The 22,209-nt window shown below is 45.2% G+C and overlaps 2 protein-coding genes across 4 annotated transcripts in view; one reads left to right on the top strand and one right to left on the bottom strand.

Moving 5' to 3' along the window:
* hdip1 (HDAC and MIER1 interacting protein 1) overlaps positions 1 to 20,718 on the bottom strand; it is a 36,609-nt gene extending 15,891 nt beyond the window's left edge. Inside the window, exon 1 of one of the 2 annotated variants that reach the window (XM_085991521.1) lies at positions 20,619 to 20,718. In XM_085991521.1, coding sequence (XP_085847647.1) covers positions 20,619 to 20,711 — 93 coding nt within the window. In that variant the 5' untranslated portion in view covers positions 20,712 to 20,718. The remainder of the gene's footprint in view (positions 1 to 20,618) is intronic. The other variant, XM_085991523.1, reaches the window with a different exon arrangement.
* A 134-nt stretch (positions 20,719 to 20,852) lies between these two features.
* gpt2 (glutamic pyruvate transaminase (alanine aminotransferase) 2) overlaps positions 20,853 to 22,209 on the top strand; it is a 39,006-nt gene continuing 37,649 nt past the window's right edge. Inside the window, exon 1 of one of the 2 annotated variants that reach the window (XR_015078823.1) lies at positions 20,853 to 21,274. Coding sequence is in view for 1 of the 2 variants with exons in the window: in XM_085991517.1 (XP_085847643.1) it covers positions 20,987 to 21,274 (288 nt within the window). In the remaining variant the exon portion in view is untranslated. The remainder of the gene's footprint in view (positions 21,275 to 22,209) is intronic. The other variant, XM_085991517.1, reaches the window with a different exon arrangement.

Genomic DNA, 22,209 nt, shown 5'->3' with positions numbered 1-22,209 from the left:
TTTTGCTATCGTACATATATTTTTCTGTTGTGTTGCTATATATAACCCTTCTCAAATTCATGCATGTACTGTAGTAATAACAAAAGACTTCTATTGAAACATGTAGAAAGCAGGTTACTTAACAGGATACCAGTAACATGCTAGTGTTATCAGTCCCCAGAGTTGCTATGGTGGTGATGACAGAAAATGTCTCTCATTACTACTTCCATATTTGATAATGCCAGAAGATCGCTAGGAGCCACAAATAAAGGGACCCAACAAGATAGATCCCCACCCAATTTTCCATCTCAACTCACCCAGATAAATTGACGAAACTCAAGACAAAAATTCTCACTTAAGTGTTATCAGCTGAAACTATGTCGGCTTTTCATAAGCACACACAATTGTAGTCCCAGATCATTGTACAGTAGCCAGGATGGAGCTTTTTTTTTATCATTAATTATCCTGTTGACATAAAGCAGTACATGCTCACCAAGCAGAATAATTGGAGCAGTCAGCAATGGTTCACCATTTTTGGGGCTAACGGTTTTATGTTTGGTTTACTTAAGCAACAATACAGTAGAAATCTTACTGTGTAATACTAGCTTAAAATAAACAAGTTAATCCTTTTGTTAAATTAGTGCTAAAGGAATTTTAAACAAATGCATTACTAATATCAACCATTCTAATTTTGACCCAATTTTTTGCAAAACAGTGTGGTTACCACTAACATATTGATGCTTGCCATTGTTGCAGTGGATGATGCAGTGTGCTGTGAAGTACTTGATTGAGCCTGTACATTACATCAGAGGAATGACAGAACCTGGCATGATGTCTCTCAGAGTGATGTCACATCTGCATCACCGTAACAGTTGCTGCACTCCAAGATTAATAATGCATTGTTTCTGAAGTGCTTTGAGACATTTTGTTGCAATGACGCACTGTAAAATGCATATTATTAATTTAATGTCAATAGATTATACACAGTAAACATTGGATGCATATTCTGCAAAAGCCTAGAGAAAATAAATTAATAATTCTCTGACGGTAGGATTCTCTGGAGAAAAAGATTCCACTTCTGCTTTTAAATAGGATATGGGATAAATTTTACAATGTTGTAGTCCTGATGCAGAGCTTCACGTAATGAGAATATATATCAGGAATTCAGGCATTGATGTCATCAGGCCTAATTCGTGGTTTACATGATTTTCCAGCCATTAGTTTTAGTGGATGAAAATGGTGCACGCCGCAAAGTTCATACAGGTAGACTATCCTTTATCCGAAAACCTCGGGACCAGCCGTGTTTCGGTTTTCGGAAAATTTCGGATTTCAGAAGGTATTTTATAAGACTGGGAAATTTGTCGGGGGCGGGGGTCGGGGTCAGCGTCGGCGGGGGGGTTTGGCGGGGGTCGGCGTCGGCAGGGGGGGTCGGCGGGGGTCGGGGTCGTGCGCACGACTTACGCTGAACGAAAAAACTTTCGGTTTTCAGAGGATTTCGGTTTTCGGAAGTGCGGATAAAGGATACACTATCCCTTATCCGAAAGGGTGGGGGTCGGGGGTCGGGGGGGGAGAAAAGAAAATCGGACAGGCCGCTGCAGCTATCGGACGGGCCACTGTATTGTTGGGTTCACTCTCCCGGTATACCTCCTTCACACTGCCCGGCTCGGCCTGCAATCTCCTACCCAGGAGGGAACTCAGTGACCCTCTGCCCTGCTCAGCGTAAGTCGTGCGCCACTCTGGTCATGTCGTACGCACAACTTACGCTGAATGAAAAAACCTTCGGTTTTTAGAGGGTTTCGGTTTTCGGAAGTTAGGATAAAGGATAGTCTACCTGTATAAGGCAAGTACAGATAAGGGAGGCTATTCAACACGTTTAACTTGATGTTCCATCGAAACCTATGGTTCCACCATCACAGCATCCAACTGCTCTGGAATCATTCCTGAGATTTTGTCTCTGCTACCCTACCTTCCTGCATTTCAATAACAGACTCCCTCACAGTGGCTCTGTTTTTGTGATGGTGCTTGTCATTGTAGCAGTGGATGATGCAGTGTGCTGCAAAGTGCTTGATTGAGTCTGTACATTACATCAGAGGAATGATAGAACCTGGCATGATGTCTCTCAGAGTGATGTCACACCTGTATCACCCAACTGCCCTGCTCAAATGGCTCCACATATGCCAGTTAGCGTGCAGGCCCAGTAGCCACTGCAGCAATACCTGTGGCGCCTGCAGTTGCAGAGCCACGTCCTAACCTAAGACAAAAAGGAATGGACTGTGATGAAATATATGCCTTCATCAGCCCCTGTGTTTTACCTGCTTTGTATTGTGTGTACCGCCCCCTATTTCCAATTGTGTGTATTGGCTACGCCCCTGTCTTTTGTCATATAAAGGTCTCAAGAGCTGTATGAGTCATTCTATCAGATGAACCTGATGTGGAAAGACCTGCAATGTTCTTAGTGATTAAAAGCCTTCAGTTGAATCCTTTAAACTCCTTGTCTTTGAGTTATTGATGGCACATCATGGACCACTTCCATCCCACAAAACAGACACTGACACACAGCAGCCAATCCACCTCACTTCCTCCTCCCACTCTGAAACCACTTAGAAGGAGCGCATGGTTAGGAGGTAGAAGACACACATCATGCATTTTTACTACGGGCAGGCACTGTAACAAAACATACTAAACATACATGTCAGGAGTTAATAAAAGTTGGGTTGATTGATACTGTAATGTGCTCTGACAGTTCTTTTGGTTTGATGCAGGTTAAGATCGTTAGAGAAAATAATGTGGCATTCATGGGTCTTGGTGTTTTAATCACTCCACCTTCAGCTGCCGGGGCCCTAAGCTCTGGAATTCCCTCCCTAAACCTCTCTGCCTCGTTACCTCTCTCTCCTCCTTTAAGATGCTCCTTAAAACCTACCTCTTTGACCAGGCTTTTGGTCATCTGCCCTAACATCTCTTTATGTGGCTCGGTGTCAAATTTTGTTTGATAACGCCCCTGTGAAGCGCCTTGGGACATTTTACTACGTTAAAAGGGCTATACGAATGCAAATTGTTGTTGTTGTTTGATTGATTTAACCCTGCCTAGTGACTCCTGCTGATGATACTGTCCTTGAGCATGAAAGTCTTGTCTTGTGATTAGGCTCATCATCTTCTGATGGCTGTTGTTGCTTGCTCCGTGGCTATGCCCCTTCATGGGGCAAAGTTGCACAGAACACAGGAGGTTAATCATTGAGACCTTTACTGGGCTGAACTGCAACACTCTCCCTGGTCTGTTTCGGCATCCAAATCATTGAATGAAGGTTGGAAAGGTTAGGACTGTTCTCCTTGGAACAGAGAAGTTTAAGAGGTGACCTAATGGAGGCTTTCAAAGAGCTAGCGCAGGCACGGCGAGCCGAATGGCCTTCTTCTGTGTTGTAAGTTTCTATGGTTCTATAAGCAGTGTTATGTGCACTGAGGATCGCATTATTGGCTCACCGAGTGAGAACAGGATTGGATTCAGCTGTAATGTAATGGACAATTAAATACCCTGTCAACACTCGCTGTATAGGCTCACACATGGGCAAGAATCTAGGGGACTGTTAGCACCTTACTCGAACATGAATAACCAGCTTTAGGAGAGGAGGGGCGATATAGGCTGGGGTGGAAAGAGGACAATAGATCCTCAAAGGGTTCGAGTAATTTGAGTTGCACTTTTTGTGTGTAAGCACTTTTCACATGTCGGAACAATACAAATACACAAAATTGCTAATAAATTTTGTATTCCGCATGAGTAAAGCTAAAAATAACAAATGAACTGCAAAATTCCAGTGAATAAGAAAAGTAATTTGAATTCCATGTGCAAGGATGTATTACCCTATCAAGCAATGATGCCGTTCAGAGAAGAGCCAAGGAGCTAACTCCTGGGATTTAAGACGTTACGAATTTGGGTCTGGCGTAGATACTTTCACGTGTTCAGTGGTGTCAGTCACTCCTCTAAGCAGTCCAAGTGTCTTGTGTTTCTAGGAGTTGAGTCACACTGACCAATATTTACTTGTACAATAGCAGGATCTGGGGGTGTAATAATGAACCTCCCCTTGTCTTTTGCACGTGTATTTCTTCAAGCTCTCTGAAGTTGAACCAAATTAACACTGGAGGAGGCAAGGCTTGGTTTGAATCATTAAGCAGCTTTATTTCCAAATAAGATGAACACACAATGGAATAGTTATGATCAGATTCACTTAGTTCAATCTCTGCATGACAGCATGAAAATAAAGCTCATGATGCACTACCCCATTTCAATGGTTCATTTTGCTTGACTTAAACAAATTAACTCCTCTACATCCTGTCCAATAGCCCAGGGCAAATCTATCCCTGCAAACCCCTGTCTTTTGCTGTCTGACTGTCTGTGCAGCATCTTCTTTTCAAAAGCAGCCTACCTTTTAGGTGTTTGACATTCTTCTTTATTTACTGCCTGTTCACAGTCAGAAAGAGATCAGAAACTTCCAACACAATGGGTGTGAGATGTTCATCATTTATGGAGACAAGCCTTATTATTTTCAGTCTATCAAGAAACATCACCAAGCCTATCTTATTAACTTAATAACTACCTACCAGCTCAGACCCCTTTTTGTTACTTGCAATAATACACTATGCTTTTAAAACACCATTGAAAATAATAATTTTTTCCAAATCCTTTCTATGGAAAATTGATCAAAAAAGTCCTGAAATCTGACAAAAGGAGTGAATTACAAGAAAGCACTGGAAAAGCTGGGGCTGTTTAGCCTTGAAAAGAGGCAACTGAATAGGAACCTCATAGAAGTAAAGACATTTTTTTAACTAGCATTTATATACCTTTCACACCCTTGTGACCCAAAGCATTTGAATTGCTATTGAAATGTCGTCATTGTAGTTTTGTAGGAAATGCAGCAACCAATCTGTGCATAGGAAGATCCCATGAACAGCACTGAGATGAATAACCAGTTAATCTGTTCTGGCGGTGTTGGGTGACAGAGGAATGCTGGCCAGGATACTGCGAGAATTCCCTTGCTCTTTAAAAAAGCATCATTGGATGATTATAGCCACTGAACAGGCAGACCGGGCCTTCGTTTAACATCTCATCTGCCATCTGAAAGACAGAACCTTTGACAATGCACCATTCCCTCAATGCTGCACTGAAGTATCAGCCTAAATTATATGCTGAAGTTCTGTAGGAGGATAAAGGACATTAAACGATATAGTAAAACTGTAGCGCCAATTCAAGAGCAAAAGGGAATCATCTAAAATTAGTGAAAGGACAATTTAAGATGAATGTTAAGAAGAAGTTCTTCACACAAAGAGTGATTAACACTTGGAATAGTATTTTTGGTAGTGTAGTCGAGGTGAAAATCTAAGGTTCATTCAAGATACAGTTAGATGATGTAATGAGGGGATGGTTTTGATAGATGAGATAAAATGCACCAAGTGGCTTCCCTTGTTTGTATTTATCTTGTGATTTTGCAATCTTATAGTGACATAGTTGCTATTTTACAAACTGAAGCTGTGATATTGCATCCTTACTCTTTAGGTTGCTATGCTGGTAATGAGCAATAGAGGGCACTGACTAGAAAGGAACACAACCGCCTCTGCCAACAGCTGTTCAATAAATAACCTATTCACAACATTTTATTTATAAGAAAGCATCAGTTATCAGGAATTCACTGTCAGAATTAGATAGAATTTTCTGTCTTAAAATACACCAACTTCCTGATAAATAAAAATGAGGGAGGCCATTTGGTGCATCTTAGCTTATCCATCAAAAAATGACTGCCTCCTCATCACATCATCGAACTGTATCTTGAATGAACCTTAGTGTTTAGTAAACGTTCTTTTGTTTGATGATGGTGAAGAGCCAGATGAACCACGCCACGTTTTCATTATTATAAGATCACATGCAAGCAACACAAGATGTGCCTCTGATGTAATTTGCACCATTGTGTTGAGCATTTGTAAACAAATGAAAACGGTTGCCAAACTAGAAAGGAACACAACCAACCCTGCTAACAGCTGTTCAATTACTAACCTATTTACCACAACCTTTTCATGAAGACCATACCCCTTAAACATTTATACCATTATTTTTAATTTTCTGGAGCTTGGTAGAAATAATAATCATTATCACATCATACAGAAGGTGACTGAGCTATAAAATATAGAAATATTTTCAAACTGGGCAAAATATTTAGTGAACAGAAATTACACCTGAAATCAATTTTTATAGCTAGAAACATAAAGAGCGCAGATCAAATTGTTTGAGGTCCTCAATTTCCTTTCTTGTAATATAACTATTCAGTTATCAGAAATTAATTTAAAGGTAAAGTAATTTTACAGATGCAAGTCATTCAAAGGTAATGTGTGGCCATCTATAAGTAATCTGCTTCAGAAGCTAAGAAGCATAAGAGCATACAAAATTCAGCACACACTTATTTTGATTGATAAAAAAAGTGAAGTAGACACACTGGGGAGGTCAAGCAAGAGGAATACTATCCGCATCTGCTATCAAATATTGACATGAATTTAGTTCATTTTTAGGCTAATCAGAAGGTGTCTTTCTGCTGAGCATTTGCTAAAAGGAGAAGTGCTGATGGCTGTAATCCATTGGATAAGTATTACTTCCAAGTCAATATGTTCCTTATGCCATAAATAAGCAATTCCATTCAACTGAATCAAAAGCCTTTTCCATGTTACAGTCCTCCAACAGTGTCTTCAAAATTACATATATTACATAGAGTTACATAGGATATACAGCACAGAAACAGGCCATTCGGCCCAAACAGTCCATGCCGGCGTTTATGTCCCACTCAAGCCTCCTTCCATCCTTGCTCATCTAACTCTATCAGCATATCCCTCTGTTTCCTTCTCCCTCATATGCTTATCTAGCCTCCCCTTAAATGCTTCTATACTATTCACCTCAACCACTCCCTGTGTTAGTGAGTTCCACTTTCTCACCACTCTCTGGGTAAAGAAGTTTCTTCTGAATTCCCTATTTGATTTCTTGGTGACTATCTTATATTGATGGCCTCTAGTTTTGCTCTTCCCCCACAAGTGGAAACACTCTCTCTGTATCTACTCCATCAAAACCTTTCATGATTTTAAAGACCTCTATTAGGTCACCTCTCAGCCTTCCCCACGTATCCATCCTTTCCTGATGGGAATAACCTCTCATTTCTGGTATCATCCTTGTCAATCTTTTTGCACCCTCTCCAGTGCCTCTAGACCTTTTTATAATATGGTGACCAGAATTGTGCACAGTCCTCCAAGTGTGGTCTAACCAAGGTTCGATACAAGTTTAGCATAACTTCTCTACTTTTCAATTCTATCCCTCTAGAAATACGGGGGGGGGGGGGTGGGTATCGTAGCATAGTGGTTATGTTCCTGGACAATCCAGAATTGGGAAGGATGTCATTCCCAGTGCTGGGATTCTGCTGCTGATGCTGTCTGCAGCTGGGTCTCTCTGTTCATTCCTCCTGAGACTTCCATTTCTGTTCTGCTCTTTAGCTGCTTCAACCTTCTCATTGCTCTGCCATTGCCTGCTACTGATTGCTGTTCCTGCCAGGCCTGCGTGCAACTGTTCCTGGTGCCACTAAACTGCCAGTTTCTTGTCCTACATGTGACTTGCCCTCAACTGACCAGCCTCTTCTGCTAAGCGAATTGTGGTATGGTAGCATATTGGTTATGTTACTGGACTAGTAATCCAGAGGCCTGAACTAATAATCCGGAGACATGAGTTCATAATCCCACCATAACAGCCAATTAATTAAATAAATGTGTAATTTAAAAAAAAGTTAGTATCAGTAATGGTAACCATCAAAATTACTGGATTGTCATAAAATTGTCCTTTAGGGAAGGAAATCATCCTTACCTGGGCTAGCCTATATGTGACCCACATACCCACAGCAATGTGGTTGACTCTTAACTGCCCTATGAAATGGTGGCTCACCACCACCTTCTCAAGGGCAATTAGGGATGGACAATAAATGCTGGCCTTGCCGGTGACGTCCACATCCCATGAACGAATAAATTAAAAAAAATAAACCCTAGTGCTTGGCTTGCATTTTTAATTTTTTTTAATTGTACCCCGTTTATTCAATAGAGTAACTTGCATGTTATAAGTTTATAAGAAAAATAAAGTATTGTACTTCTTGGGATCAAACACTGAAATAAGACTGCAGGTCACTTCCGTTTGAGCTGTGTGACACATATTTTTCCCCACATATTATATTGAACAACAAATATGTGAGCATGTTTCAAGCACAACTGCAGCTCCCTGGTTCAGATGAACTTCATAAACAACTCTTTTGGTTTTATAACGTATCATCAGAGCCCCGCCCCCACCCCACAAACTCACACTACCTTGTAACATACATCTCATCTATTATCCTATATATATATAGCTGACAATTTATAAAGCCCTCTTGGACTTTATGATTTAGAAAAGGAATAATCTTTCTCGGTGAGGTGCTAAATACTCAAGTAAATTTTGTAATCTGCACTGAACAATGAAGCCTATCTGCATCTCTTAGAGAGGCCCAGTTTATTAAGAGTACATAGAATCATAGAATGGTTACAGCACAGTAGGAGGCCATTCGGCCCGCCGAGCCCTTGCCGGCTCCCTGCCAGAGCAACTCAGCTAGTCCCACTCGCCCCGCCTTTTCCCCATAGCCCTGCAATTTTTTTTTCCTTCAGGTACTTATCCAATTCCCTTTTGAAAGCCATGATTGAGTCTGCCTCCACCACCCTTTCAGGCAGTGCATTCCAGATCGTAACCACTCGCTGTGTAAAAAAGGTTTTCCTCATGTCATCTTTGGTTCTTCTGCCAATCACCTTACAACTGTGTCCTCTGGTTCTCGACCCTTCCGCCAATGGAAACAGTTTCTCCTTATTTACTCTATCAAAACTGTTCATGATTTTGAACACCTCTATCAAGTCTCCTCTTAACCTTCTCTGCTCTAAGGAGAACAATCCAGTCCCTCTACATAACTTAAGTCCCTCATCCCTGGTACCATTCAAATAAATTTCTTCTGCACCCTCTCTAAGGCCTTGACATCATTCCTAAAGTGTGGTGCCTAGAATTGAACACAATATTTCAGCTGAGGCCTAACCAGTGTGGTATAAAAGTTTAGCATAACTTCCTTGTTTCTATTAATGAAGCTAAAGATCCCATATGGTTTTTTAACAGCCTTCTCAACTTGTCCTGCCACCTTCAAAGATTTGTGTGCGTACACCCCCAGGTCTCTCTGTTCCTCTACCCACTTTGAAATTGTACCATTTAGTTTATATTTCCCTGTCCTCATGTATGGCACAGTATCACACTACAACACAGCCAAAACCCTGCTGCCTAGAAACATAGAAGATAGGAGCAAGAGTAGGCCATTCGGCCCCTCGAGCCTGCTCCGCCATTTAATGAGATCATGGCTGATCATCCAAATTCAGTACCCTGTCCCTGCTTTCTCCCCATATCCCTTGATCCCTTTAGCCTTAAGAAATATATCTAACTCCTTCTTGAATATATTTAATGAATTGGCCTCAACTGCCTTCTGTGGTAGAGAATTCCACAGGTTCTCCACTCTCTGGGTGAAGAAATTCCTCCTCATCTCAGTCCTAAATGGCTTACCCCTTATCTTTAGACTCCCCCGCCATCGGGAACATCCTTCCTGCATCTAGTCTGTCTAGTCCTGTTAGAATTTTATAAGTTTCAATGAGATCCCCTCTCATTCTTCTAAACTCCAGCGAGTATAAGCCCAATCGACCCAATCTCTCCTCATACGTCATTCCTGCCATCCCAGGTATCAGTCTGGTGAATCTTCGCTGCACTCCCTCCATGGCAAGAACATCCTTCCTCAGATAAGGCGACCAAAACTGCACATAATACTCAAGATGTGGTCTCACCAAGGCCCTGTACAACTGCAGCAAGACATCCTTGTTCCTGTACTCGAATCCTCTTGCTATGAAGGCCACCATACCATTTGCCTTCTTAACCACCTGCTGCACCTGCATGCTTACCTTCAGCGACTGGTGCACAAGGACACCCAGGTCTCGTTGCACTTCCCCTTCTCCCAATCTATTGCCGTTCAGATAATAATCTGCCTTCCTGTTTTTGCCACCAAAGTGGATAACCTCACAGTCCCCCTCCCTTATCTGACTTTGCCAACCCTCCCCCAATGCACTTATTCAAAATTCTTGGCCAGGATTTTCTGGGGCCTATGGATGCATACGCAGTGAGTACATGCCCGTAAGGGCCCCGCAAGTTCTGGGTTTTCACGCGCAAAGCACATGCGCAAAAACCCAGAACTTGTGATTTGTCAAGAATCTTCTTGACAGATCATCCACATCTCTGGGAAAAGGGCATCTGCGGGCACTGCCCAGTGAATGCCCATGAAATTCTTCCGCCTGGTAAAAGCAGGCGTAAGGCCTACTTTTACCAGTGCAAGAGTTTAAATGAACAATAAAAATAATTTGAAAAAAAATATTTAAACATTAAAAAACCTGTAAAATAAGTTCAGCTTATTTTTAGCCCCTTTAAAATGTTTAAATTTATTTTTCAAAAAATTAAATTTTTGTTTTAATTATTTAATTAAATTGTTTTTAAAATTAATTTTAAATATGTATTTTTTTAAACTTATTTGGTATGTAAATGTGTTTTTTATGTGATTCCCCATTCATGCTAATGGGGTTTCCATACGAAAATGGATCCCCTTTTATTGGTTTGGCCGACCCACGTGATCCCAGGGGTGCTTGCGAACCACGTGCGCCCTTGGGATATGTGGGCCTTTACCCAGGCGTTCCCATAGAGGCCCAGGAGCGCGAGTCTCTGTGGATCCCGAAGCAGAAGGTAGGCGCGGATTTTATTTGCGGATCGAAGGCATTTCCCCGTGGGAAACATCTTACCGCAAATTTAGGCCCATAGTCTTGTCTACAAATTGCTCCATGGCCAACGCTCCCACTAAGTTGCATGGCCGTGCAGCCAGACTGGAGATCCCGTGCAGGCCGCTCACAGGCCTTTCAATGTAAATAACTGTGCATGCGCGAAAGATTGAATGGGCCACGCAGCCAGTTAAAGGGCTTCGACAAAAATTACAGAGAACATTGCCTATGGCCCTGCCCCTCCCTCTCTCTGCAAATCCTTTTTTCGACCAAGCTTTTATTTTAGTCACCCCAACTAATATCTCTCCCAATACTTGGTGTCCGTTCCGTTTATGTTTTTTTCCCCATTTCTGTAAAACCACTTGTGATGTTTTCTACATTAAAGACACATCTAAATATATAAATGCAAGTTGTTGTTATCCAAGCCCAGATACACCACACAGTTTATATGCACCGAGCACCAGTAAGCTTCCTATTGCTTGTCCTAGGACTATCCTACCCATTAGGGCATTGACTTGCAGGATTATCTGGAGCCAAGTGGGAAGAATCCCAAACCCAGGAGTGTAGATACTAAATAACCATCCAATGTTTTCATTGATTATGTGTTGGATGGCATTTCTGAAGGAATGATCATAATTGACAGACTTGCCTGGAGTCTAGTGCATTTTTTGACGTGCCCCAGTACATCTGCAAATGAATATTAAGAGAAAAGTTAATGTTCCATAATTCTTGTCGACCAATATCTACTATAAGCCCACCAACTCCCACAGCCACCTTGACTACACTCCCTCCCACTTCGCATCCTCTAAGGACTATTCCATTCTCCTAGTTTCTCCATCTCATCTGTTCTGATGATAGCACCTTCCATACCAGTGCTTCCGACATGTCTTCCTTTCTCCTCAACCGAGGATTCCGCTCCACCGTATCTGTCCTATTTCCTGCACTTCTGCTCTCTCCCCTTCCCCTTCCTCCCAGAACCATGATAGGGTTCCCTTTGTCCTCACTTTTCACCCCACTAGCCTCCACATCCAACAGACCATCCTCCGCCATTTCTACCACCTTCAGAGTGATGCCGCCACCAAACACATTTTCCCCTCCCCTTTCAACATTCCGAAGGGACCATTCCCTCTACAACACCTTGGTCCACTCTTCGATCACCCCCAACACCACATCCCCTTCCCCTTCCCACGGCACCTTCCCGTGCAAGCACAGGAGATGAAACACCTGCCCTTTTACCTCATCCCTTCCCACCGCCCAAACACTCCTTCCAGGTGAAACAGTGATTTACTTGTACTTCTTTGAATTTAGTATACTGCATTTTCTGCTCTACACTGGGGAGGCCAAGCGCAGATTGGGTGACCACTTTGCGAAACACCTCCGTTCAGTCTGCAAGCGTGGCCCTGAGCTTCCGGTCGCCTGTCATTTTAATTCCCCGCCCCACTCTCATTCTGACCTCTCTGTCCTTGGCCTCCTACACTGTTATAATGAAGCTCAACAGGGAAAAGAGGAAGGGGGGAGCCAGAGATGAGAGAAAGAAACTGAGAGGTAGTGGGAATAAGACTGAGAAAGACAGGGGAGAGTGACTGACGGAGAGATGTGAGGGAGAGAGAAGGGAAGGAGGGGGCAGAAGAGAGAAACCAGTGTGGTTGGGGAGCGAGACCCGAGGCAAGGAGGAGAAAGAAAAGGGAGAGAAACAAAGGGGCAGGGGAGGGGAGAAAAGAGGAGAAGGGAGGAGACTGGTAAATGGATGGGGGGATAAGAAAGAGGAGGGCGATAAGGAGGGTGTTCTACTTTTTAGGCTGCACCAGATGGTTTTCTTGAGTCCAGCGTCAAAAATCATTCCTGTAGGTAGGCCCACATGCGTAGTTAACTGAGGTGACTTTATATATCAATATCTGGTAATGTAGCATTGCCCAAGGTCAATCAGAACACTTGTTGTTGTAATTTGTTAATTAGATATGACAGCAACCCTCCCGTGTATATTTGGATAATCGAAGAATAATCCACTTGTTCTCAAACTGGGGTCCGTGCCGACAGGCGGTAAACAGCAGAGGGGGAGGGGGGGGTACCCTGAAACACTCATCAGCTGTGCAGTGAGTAGGCAAGCAGTGGAGGGTTACACCTGAAACTGTGCCAGTGTTCCCAACAGGTGCCACTGAGCCTAATCTCACTCCAGGAAGAGCAGGGCAGTGTCATGCAGTGAAAGAAAGAAAGACTTACATTTATATAGCGCCTTTCATGACCTCAGGATGTCCCAAAACGCTTTACAGCCAATAGAGTACTTTTGAAGTGTAGTCACTGTTGTAATATAGGAAACGCGGCAACCAATTTGCAGACAGCGAGCTCCAACAAACAGTAATGTGATAATGACCAGATTAGTGACGTTGGTTGAGGGTAAATATTGGCCAGGAGACCGAGAAGAACTCCCATGCTCTTCTTCAAAATAGTGCCTTGGGATCTTTTACATCCACCGGAGAGCAGACAGGGCCTTGGTTTAACATCTCATTCGAAAGACGGCACCTCCAATAGTGCAGCGCTCCATCAGTGCTACACTGGAGTGTCAGCGTAGATATTGGTGCTCAAGTCTCTGGCGTGGAGCTTGAACCTACAACCCTCTGACTCAGAAGGCGAGAGTGCTACCCACTGAGCCATGGCTGACAACTAATTCAACAGGAATGTGAAGTATTCAACAGGAATGTTGCCGACCCTGTAGGGTTATCTCTCAGCTGAAGGGAAGAGAAATCTGAAATCTGGAACTCTGTTTCTCTCTCCACGGATGCTGCATGGCCTGCTGAGTGTTTCTAGCATTTTCTGTTATGCCAATGGGAACAGTTTCCCTCTGTCTACTCTGTCTAGACCCCTCATGATTTTGAACACCACTATCAAATCTCCTCTCAATCTTCTCTACTCCAAGGAGAACAACCCCAGCTTCTCCAGTCTATTAACGTAGCTGAAGTTCCTCATTCCTGGAACCATTCTCGGAAATCTTTTCTGCACCTTCTCTAAAGCCTTCACATCCTTCCTAAAGTGTGGTGCCCAGAATTGGACACAGTACTCCAGTTGGGGCCGAACCAGTGTTTTATACAGGTTCATCATAATTTCCACACTTTTGTACTCAATTCCTCTATTTATGAAGCCCAGGATCCCATAAATCTTTTTAATTGCTTTCTCAACCTGCCCTACCACCTTCAATGATTTATGCACACATACCCCCAGGTCTCTCTGTTCGTGCATCCTTTTTAGGATAGTACCATTTAGTTTATAAGTCCTCTCCTCATTCTTTCTACCAAAATGCATCACTTCACATTTTTCTGCGTTAAATTTCATCTATCACATGTCTGCCCATTTCACCAGCCTGTTTATGTCTTCCTGAAGTCTATCACTCCTTCTCACTGCTCACTATACGTCCAAGTTTTGTGTCACCTGCAAATTTTGAAATTGTGCCCTGTACACCCACGTCCAAGTCATTAACATATATCAAGAAAAGCAGTGGTCCTAGAACCAGCCCCTGGTGGAATTGAGACTGGTTCAATCACTGAGATGTTTGGAGAGTTTCGTACTGGGAAGACCCAGCTCTGTCACACACTGGCAATGACATGTCAGTTACCTATTGACCGTGGTGCTAGAGAGGGAAAAGCTATGTACATTGATACTGAAGGTACATTCCGCCCAGAACGCCTTCTAGCTGTTGCTGAAAGGCATCTCTTCGTATTGAAGTCAAGATGGCGGCGACCGAGGCGGTCCGGCACTAGTGCGCTCTCCCTGCTTCGGGCGGCCCGCTCTCGCCGCTCGCTCCCGCAACCGGAGCGAGGTGTTCGGCGAGTCGGGCGGAGGCAGCGCAGCGCATCGGGACGCAGCAGCAGCCACGTCGACCCGCTAGAGCACGTCGGCTGGTTGCTCCTCAGCGGGGACGTATTCCGACTGGGAGGAGGGGAGCCGAGCATGGCGGCCAGAGGCTGGACCAGAAGCGGGAGAAGCAGGCCCAGGCCGTCGGACCGTGGAGCCGGCGACGGTGAGGTGGAGGATGGAGGATGTGTTCGGCAAGTCGGGCGGAGGCAGCGCAGCGCATCGAGCAGCAGCAGCAGCCACGACGACTCGCAGTCCGACTGGGAGGAGGGGAGCCGGGAATGGTGGCCAGAGGGTGAGCGGGAGAAGCAGGCCACCACACGTGGAGCCAAGCCGGCAACAGTGAGGAGGAGGCCGCAATGACGAGGAGGACGGAGCGGCTGAGGGACATCGTGCTCCCACTGCCACTGGATGTCAAAGAATTGACTTTCTGAACACGGCGCTGTAAAAATAGCTGACGTGTCCCTACGGGGAGTAAGCATTCCATTGTACTAGTACATATGGCAAATCAAATTGAATTGAATTGAATTGGGGAACACCACTGTATACCTTCCTCCAGTTCGAAAAACAACCATTCACCACTACTCTCTGTTTCCTGTCACTTAGCCAATTTCATATCCAGGCTGCCACTGTCCCTTTTATTCCATGGGTTTCAATTTTGCCTATTATGTGGCACTTTGCCGAACGCCTTTTGGAAATCCATGTACACTACGTCAACCACATTACCCTCATCAACCCTCTCTGTTACCGCATCAAAAAACTCGATCAAGTTGGTTAAATGCGATTTGCCTTTAACAAATCCGTGCTGGTTTTCCTTAATTAATCCACCCCATTCCAAGTGACTGTTGATTTTGTCCCTTTTACTGTTTCTAAAAGCTTCCCCACTACCGAGGTTAAACTGACTGGCCTGTAGTTGCTGGGTTTACCTTTACACCCTTTTTTGAACAATGGTGTAACATTTGCAATTCTCCAGTCCTCTGGCACCACCCCCGTATCTAAGGAGGATTGGAATATTATGGCCAGTACCTCCATGATTTCCGCCCTCAATTCCCTCAGCATCCTAGGATGCATCCCATCCACTCCTGGTGATTTATCTACTTTAAGTACAGCCAACCTTTCTATTACCTCTTCTTTATCAATTTTTATCCTATCAAGTATCTCTACTACCTCATCCTTCAATATTTCTATGGCAGCATCCTCTTCCTTGGTGAAGACAGATGCAAAAGTACTAATTTAGTACCTCAGCTATACCCTCTGCCTCCATGCATAGGTATCCTTTTTGGTCCCAAATCAGCCCCACCCCTCCTCTTACTACCCTTTTACTATTTATATGCCAATAGAAGACCTTTGGATTACCTTTTATGTTGGCTGCCATTGTATTCTCATATCCTCTCTTTGCCCCTCTTATTTTCTTTTTCACTTCTCCTCTGACCTTTCTAATATAGCCTGATTCTCAGATGTATTTGTAACCTGACATCCGTCATACACGCTCTTTTTCTGCTTCATCATATTCTCTATCTGTTTCATCATCCAGGGAGCTCTGATTTTAGTTGCCTAACTTTCTCCCTCGTGGGAATATACCTCAACTGTACCCGAACTATTTTCTCTTTAAAGGCAGCCTACTGTTCCACTACAGTTTTGCCTGCCAATCTTTGATTCCAGTTTACCTGGGCCAGATCCGTTCTCATCCCACTGAAATTGGCTTTCCCCCAGTTAAACATTTTTACTCTAGATTGCTCCCTGTCCTTTTCCATTGCTAATCTAAATGTTATGATATTATCATCACTGTTCCCTAAATGTTCACCTACTGAAACTTGCTCCACTTGATTTATCGCTTTCCCAGAACCAGATCCAACAATGGGAAATGATAGCACAGTGGTACTGTCACTGAGCTAGTAATCCACATGCCTGGACTAATTGATCCAAAGATATGAGTTCAAATCCCAGCATAGCAGCTAAGGAATTTAAATTCAGTTAATTAAATAAATCTGGAATAGTATCAGTAAGGGGAAACTGTGCAACTTCTCCTTGGATTGTTGTTAAACACCCATCTGGTTCACTAATGTCCTTCAGGCAATCTACAGCCTGGTCTACAGCAACGTGGGTGATTCTTAACTAGCCTCTGAAATGACCTAGCAAGCCACTCAGTTGTAACAAACCCCTACAAAAAACATAAGAATGAAACCGGACGGAGCACCTGGCATCGACCTTGGCACCGGCTACGGACACGACAACGGCACACCCAGCCCAGTCAACCCAGCAAAGTCCTCCTCACCAACATCTGGGGACTTGTGCCAAACTTGGGAGAGCTGTCCCGCAGACTAGTCAAGCAACAGCCTGCCATAGTCATACTCACAGAATCATACCTTTCAGCCAATGTCCCAAGCTCCTCCTTCACCATCCCTGGGTATGTCCTGTCCCACTGGCAGGACAGACCCACCAGGAGTGGCAGCACAATGGCATACAATCAGGAAGGAGTGGCCCTGGGAGTCATCAACATTGACTCCGAACCCCATGAAGTCTCATGGCTTCAGGTCAAGCATGGGCAAGGAAACCGCCTGCTGATTATCACCTACTGCTCTCAGCTGATGAATCAGTACTCCTCCATGTTGAACTTCTTCTTTAGGCAGTCCCTCGGAACCGAGGATGACTTATGTTGAACACCACTTGGAAGAAGCACTGAGAGTAGCAAGGGCTTCAAGAATGTACTCTGGGTGGGGGACTTCAATGTCCACCACCAAGAGTGGTTCGGTAGCACCACCACTGACTGAGCTGGCCGAGTCCTGAAGGATATAGTTGCCAGTCCTGGCCTGCGGCAGGTGGTGAGGGAACCAACACAAGGAAAAAACCTACTTGACCTCATCCTCACCAATCTACCTGTCGCAGATGCATCTGTCCATGACAGTATTGGTAGCAGTGACCACCACACAGTCATTGTGGAGACGAAGTCCCGTCTTCACACTGAGGACACCCTCCATCGTGTTGTGTGGCACTACCACCGTGCTAAATGGGATAGATTCAGAACAGAGTTAGCAGCTCAAAACTGGGCATCCATGAGGTGCTGTGGACCATCAGCAGCAGCAGAATTGTATTCCACCACAATCTGTAACCTCATGGCCTGGCATATCCCTCACTCTACTCATTACCATCAAGCCAGGGGACCAAACCTGGTTCAATAAGGAGTGTAGAAGAGCATGCCAGGAGCAGCACCAGGTGTACCTAAAAATGAGGTGCCAACCTGAGGAAGCTACAACACAGGACGACATGCATGCTAAACAGCGGAAGCAGCATGCTATAGACAGGGCTAAGTGAGCCACAATCAACGGATCAGATCAAAGCTCTGCAGTCCTGCCACATCCAGTTGTGAATGGTGGTGGACCATTAAACAACTAACGGGAGGAGGAGGCTCCATGAATATCTATCTTCAATGATGGTGGAGCCCAGCACGTGAGTGCAAAAGACAAGGTTGAAGCGTTTGCAGCCATCTTCAGCCAGAAGTGCCGAGTGGATGATCCATATTGGTCTACTCCTGAGGTCCCCACCATCACAGAAGCCAGTCTTCAGCCAACTCGATTCACTCCACGTGATATCAAGAAACGGCTGAGCGCACTGGATACAGCAAAGGCTATGGGCCTCGACAATATCCCAGCTATCATGCAGAAGACTTGTGCTCCAGAACTAGCCACGCCTCTAGTCATGCTGTTCCAGTACAGCTACAACCCTGGCATCTATCCGACAATGTGGAAAACTGCCCAGGTATGTCCTGTCCACAAAAAGCAGCACAAATCCAATCTGGCCAATTACCGCCCCATCTGTCTACTCTCAATCATCAGCAAAGTGATGGAAGGTGTCATCGACAGTGTTATCAGGCGGCACCTACTCACTAATAACCTGCTCACTGATGCCCAGTTTGGGTTCTGCCAAGGCCACTCAGCTCCCGACCTCACTACAGCCTTGGTTCAAATATGGACAAAGGGGCTGAATTCCGGAGGTGAGGTGAGAGTGACTGCCCTTGACATCAAAGCAGCATTTGACCGAGTTTGGCATCAAGGAGCCCTAGTAAAACTGAAGTCAATGGGAATCGGGGGGAAAACTCTCCACTGGCTGGAGTCACACCTAGCACAAAGGAAGGTGGTTATGGTGATTGAAGGTCCATCAACACAGCCCCAGGACATCACTGCAGGAGTTTCTCAGGGCAGTGTCCTAGGCCCAACCATCTTCAGCTGCTTCATCAATGCACTTCCCTCCAACATAAAATCAGAAATGGGGATGTTCGCTGATGACTGCACAGTGTTCTGTGCCATTCACAACTCCTCAGATAATGAAGCAGTCCATGCCGCATACAACAAAACCTGGACAACGTTGATAAGTGGCAGGTAACATTCGCGCCACAGAAGTACCAGGCAATGACTATCTCCAACAAGCGAGAGTCTAACCACTGCCCCTTGACATTCAACGGCATTACCATCGCCAAATCCCCCACCATCAACATCCTGGGGGTCACCATTGACCAGAAACTTAACTGGACCAGCCACATAAATACTGTGGCAATAAGAGCAGGTCAGAGGCTAGGTATTCTGCGGCGAGTGTCTCACCTCCTGACTCCCCAAAGCCTTTCCACCATCTACAAGGCACAAGTAAGGAGTGTGATGGAATACTCTCCACTTGCCTGGATGAGTGCAGCTCCAACAACACTCAAGAAGCTTGACACCATCCAGGACAAAGCGGCCCGCTTGATTGGCACCCCATCCACCACCTTAAACATTCATTCCCTCCACCACCGGCGTACTGTGGCTGCAATGTGTACCATCTACAAGATGCACTGCCGCAACTCGCCAAGGCTTCTTCGGCAGCACCTCCCAAACCCGCGACCTCTTCCACCTAGAAGGACAAGGGCAGCAGGCGCATGGCAACAGCATCACTTCCAAGTTCCCCTCCAAGTCACATACCATCCTGACTTAGAAGTATATCGCCAATCCTTCATCGTCACTGGGTCAAAATCCTGGAACTACCTCCCTAACAGCACTGTGGGAGTACCTTCACCACACGGACTGCAGCGCTTCAAGAAGGCGGCTCACCACCACCTTCTCAAGGGCAATTATGGATGGCCAATTAATCACAGAATCACAGAAACCCCACAGTGCAGATAGAGGCCATTTCGGCCCATCGAGCCTGCACCGACACATATCCCACCCGATCCCCGTAACCCCATGTATTTAATCCCCCTAACACTAAGGGTCAATTTATCATAGCCAATCAACCTAACCCACACATCTTTGGACTGTGGGAGAAAACCGGAGCACCCGGAGAAAACCCACGCAAACACGGGGAGAATGTGCAAACTCCACACAGACAGTCGCCAGAGGCCAGATTTGAACCCGGGTCTCTGGCGCTGTGAGGCAACAGGCCTTGCCAGCGACGCCCACATCCTATTAGCAAATCAAAAAAAAAATGCCTCCTCTCTCCTCAGGCCGGAAACATACTGATCAAGAAAGTTTTCCTGAACACTTCAGAAATTCTTGCCCTTCTCTGCCCTTAACACTATTACGATCCCAGTCTATATTAGGATAGTTGAAGTCCCCCATTATTACTACTCTATAGTTCTTGCACCTCTATAATTTTTCTGCTAATTTGCTCCTTCATATCTTTACCACTATTTGATGGTCTATAGAATATTTGGTGATCCTTTTCATAAAGATGGACAATTAAAAGTCACCAATTTTAATGTCAGTATGTTTTATAAAATATTTTGAACAAGTATTGGAAAGTTTTTTTTAAAGCCTTTCCCTCTATTGGTCACATTTGAGTAGCTCTGCAGGCAAGAATTTAATTTATATAGCGCCTCTCACGACCTCAGGACGTCCCAGAGCGCTTTTACAGGCAAGCAGATAGAAACATTCCTGTCCACTTACACTTTCCATTCCTGTTCTGCGAGGTATGTTATGGGTGTGACTGACTGGTTGCTCCAATTGGTCCAGAATGTCTGTGGCTTTCATTGGGGGCATGGGAGGTGGAGATTTAAAAAAAAATATTGGTGATGCGCATTCGTAGCCGCCAGACGGCCTGCTGGGAGTTGTAGTTTCTAGCGTCACATGCGGCCATGATGTGGACCTCGGCGACTGGTGTAGTATGGACTACAATTCCCAGAGTGCCCGGCGCATCGGCGTCTGGCGCTGAGCGTAAAAGGAGCGAGTTTGAATCCAATGCCGCTGTCTGAGTTGGTTTGTTGTGAAGAGGGTTGGGTGTCGGCCGAAAGGCGACCAGGGAGGCTTGGGTGGAAATGCACGGGTTAAGCGGTGTGGCGAGGCAGGCAGCGGCCGGCGGCTGTGCGCGGCGCCTGGCCGGGGTGTCGGTGAGCTGGCGGCCGGCCGGCTTCAGGGGTTTCGCCGCCAGCCTGATGAGGGTGGGCGCGACCTCGGTTCTCCGGGACAACGGGGCCGCCCCGACCAGGAATGGCGACAGGGTGCTGAGCCTCGGCAACATGAACCCGCAGGTCCGGGCAACCGAGTACGCGGTGCGGGGACCCATCGTCATTAAAGCGGGGGAGATCGAGAAGGAGCTGCAACAGGTGGGTGCGAGGCGGCACCGAGCCACATACTGACACGTGTTTGTAGAATGACATAGCACAGAAAGAGTCCATTCGGCCCATTGTGCCGGTGCTGGCTCTTTGAAAGAGCTATTTTCTAACCCCCCATAACCCTGCAAATTGTTCCCCTTCAAGTATATATCCAATTTTTGGAAACCGTTTCTCCCTATTTACTTTATCAAAAGTGCTCATTTTGTTTGTAGGGTTGGAGCTGGAGCCCATGGGTGTCCAGAGGGCCAGTATCCCTGCCAGTGACCTTGGGCAGAAGGAGGGCCAATCCATGTGTCCCTGTCAGAGACTGGGCAGCTGGTGGGCCAGACTTGGTCCCCCTGCCAGTGAGCTTGGGCAGAATTGTGGGCAGCTCCCTGGCAGAAGAGGGCTTCTGTGAGGATTATGAACATAGAAAGGGGTCTTTGATCTTGTCTGCACATTGTGGACCTAGTAAAGAACTAGTTAAGTGTTTCTAGGATCCTCTCTAACTTAAAAATGGAGCATAAAAGAGATCCTCTGAAATTTCTACCAGATGTCAACACAAAAATTATGTTCTTGTGTTGTCTTTACAGTTGTGATTGTGTAGTAGAAGCATCGGTGTATCAAAGTCTGTTCACAAAGTTCAGATGAGGGAGGCTATTTGGCCTTCTAGCTTGTCTTTTTTGTAGAAAGCAATGACCCTCCCTTCCCCCCCCCCCCCCCCCCCCCCCCATTTAGCGGCTATTATCGTTGCTAACATATCCTGCATAATTTTGCAACATTTTGACAAAATAAGCCTGACTGACTAAGACATTTTAATTTCTGCAAAAATTTTTTGGGATAATATAGATTTGGTGGTGAGTGGTCTATCAGAGTTGTTTCTTCACCTTGAGCACACCCCTCAGTCAAGATACTCAAAGTTTGATATCTATCTTTTACGTTTTGAG

Source organism: Somniosus microcephalus, chromosome 6 (genome assembly GCF_052327205.1).
Source record: "Somniosus microcephalus isolate GS21.2 chromosome 6, FLI_Smic_1.0, whole genome shotgun sequence".
Classification (NCBI taxonomy): domain Eukaryota; kingdom Metazoa; phylum Chordata; class Chondrichthyes; order Squaliformes; family Somniosidae; genus Somniosus; species Somniosus microcephalus.
This window is presented reverse-complemented; position numbering and strand designations above follow the sequence as displayed.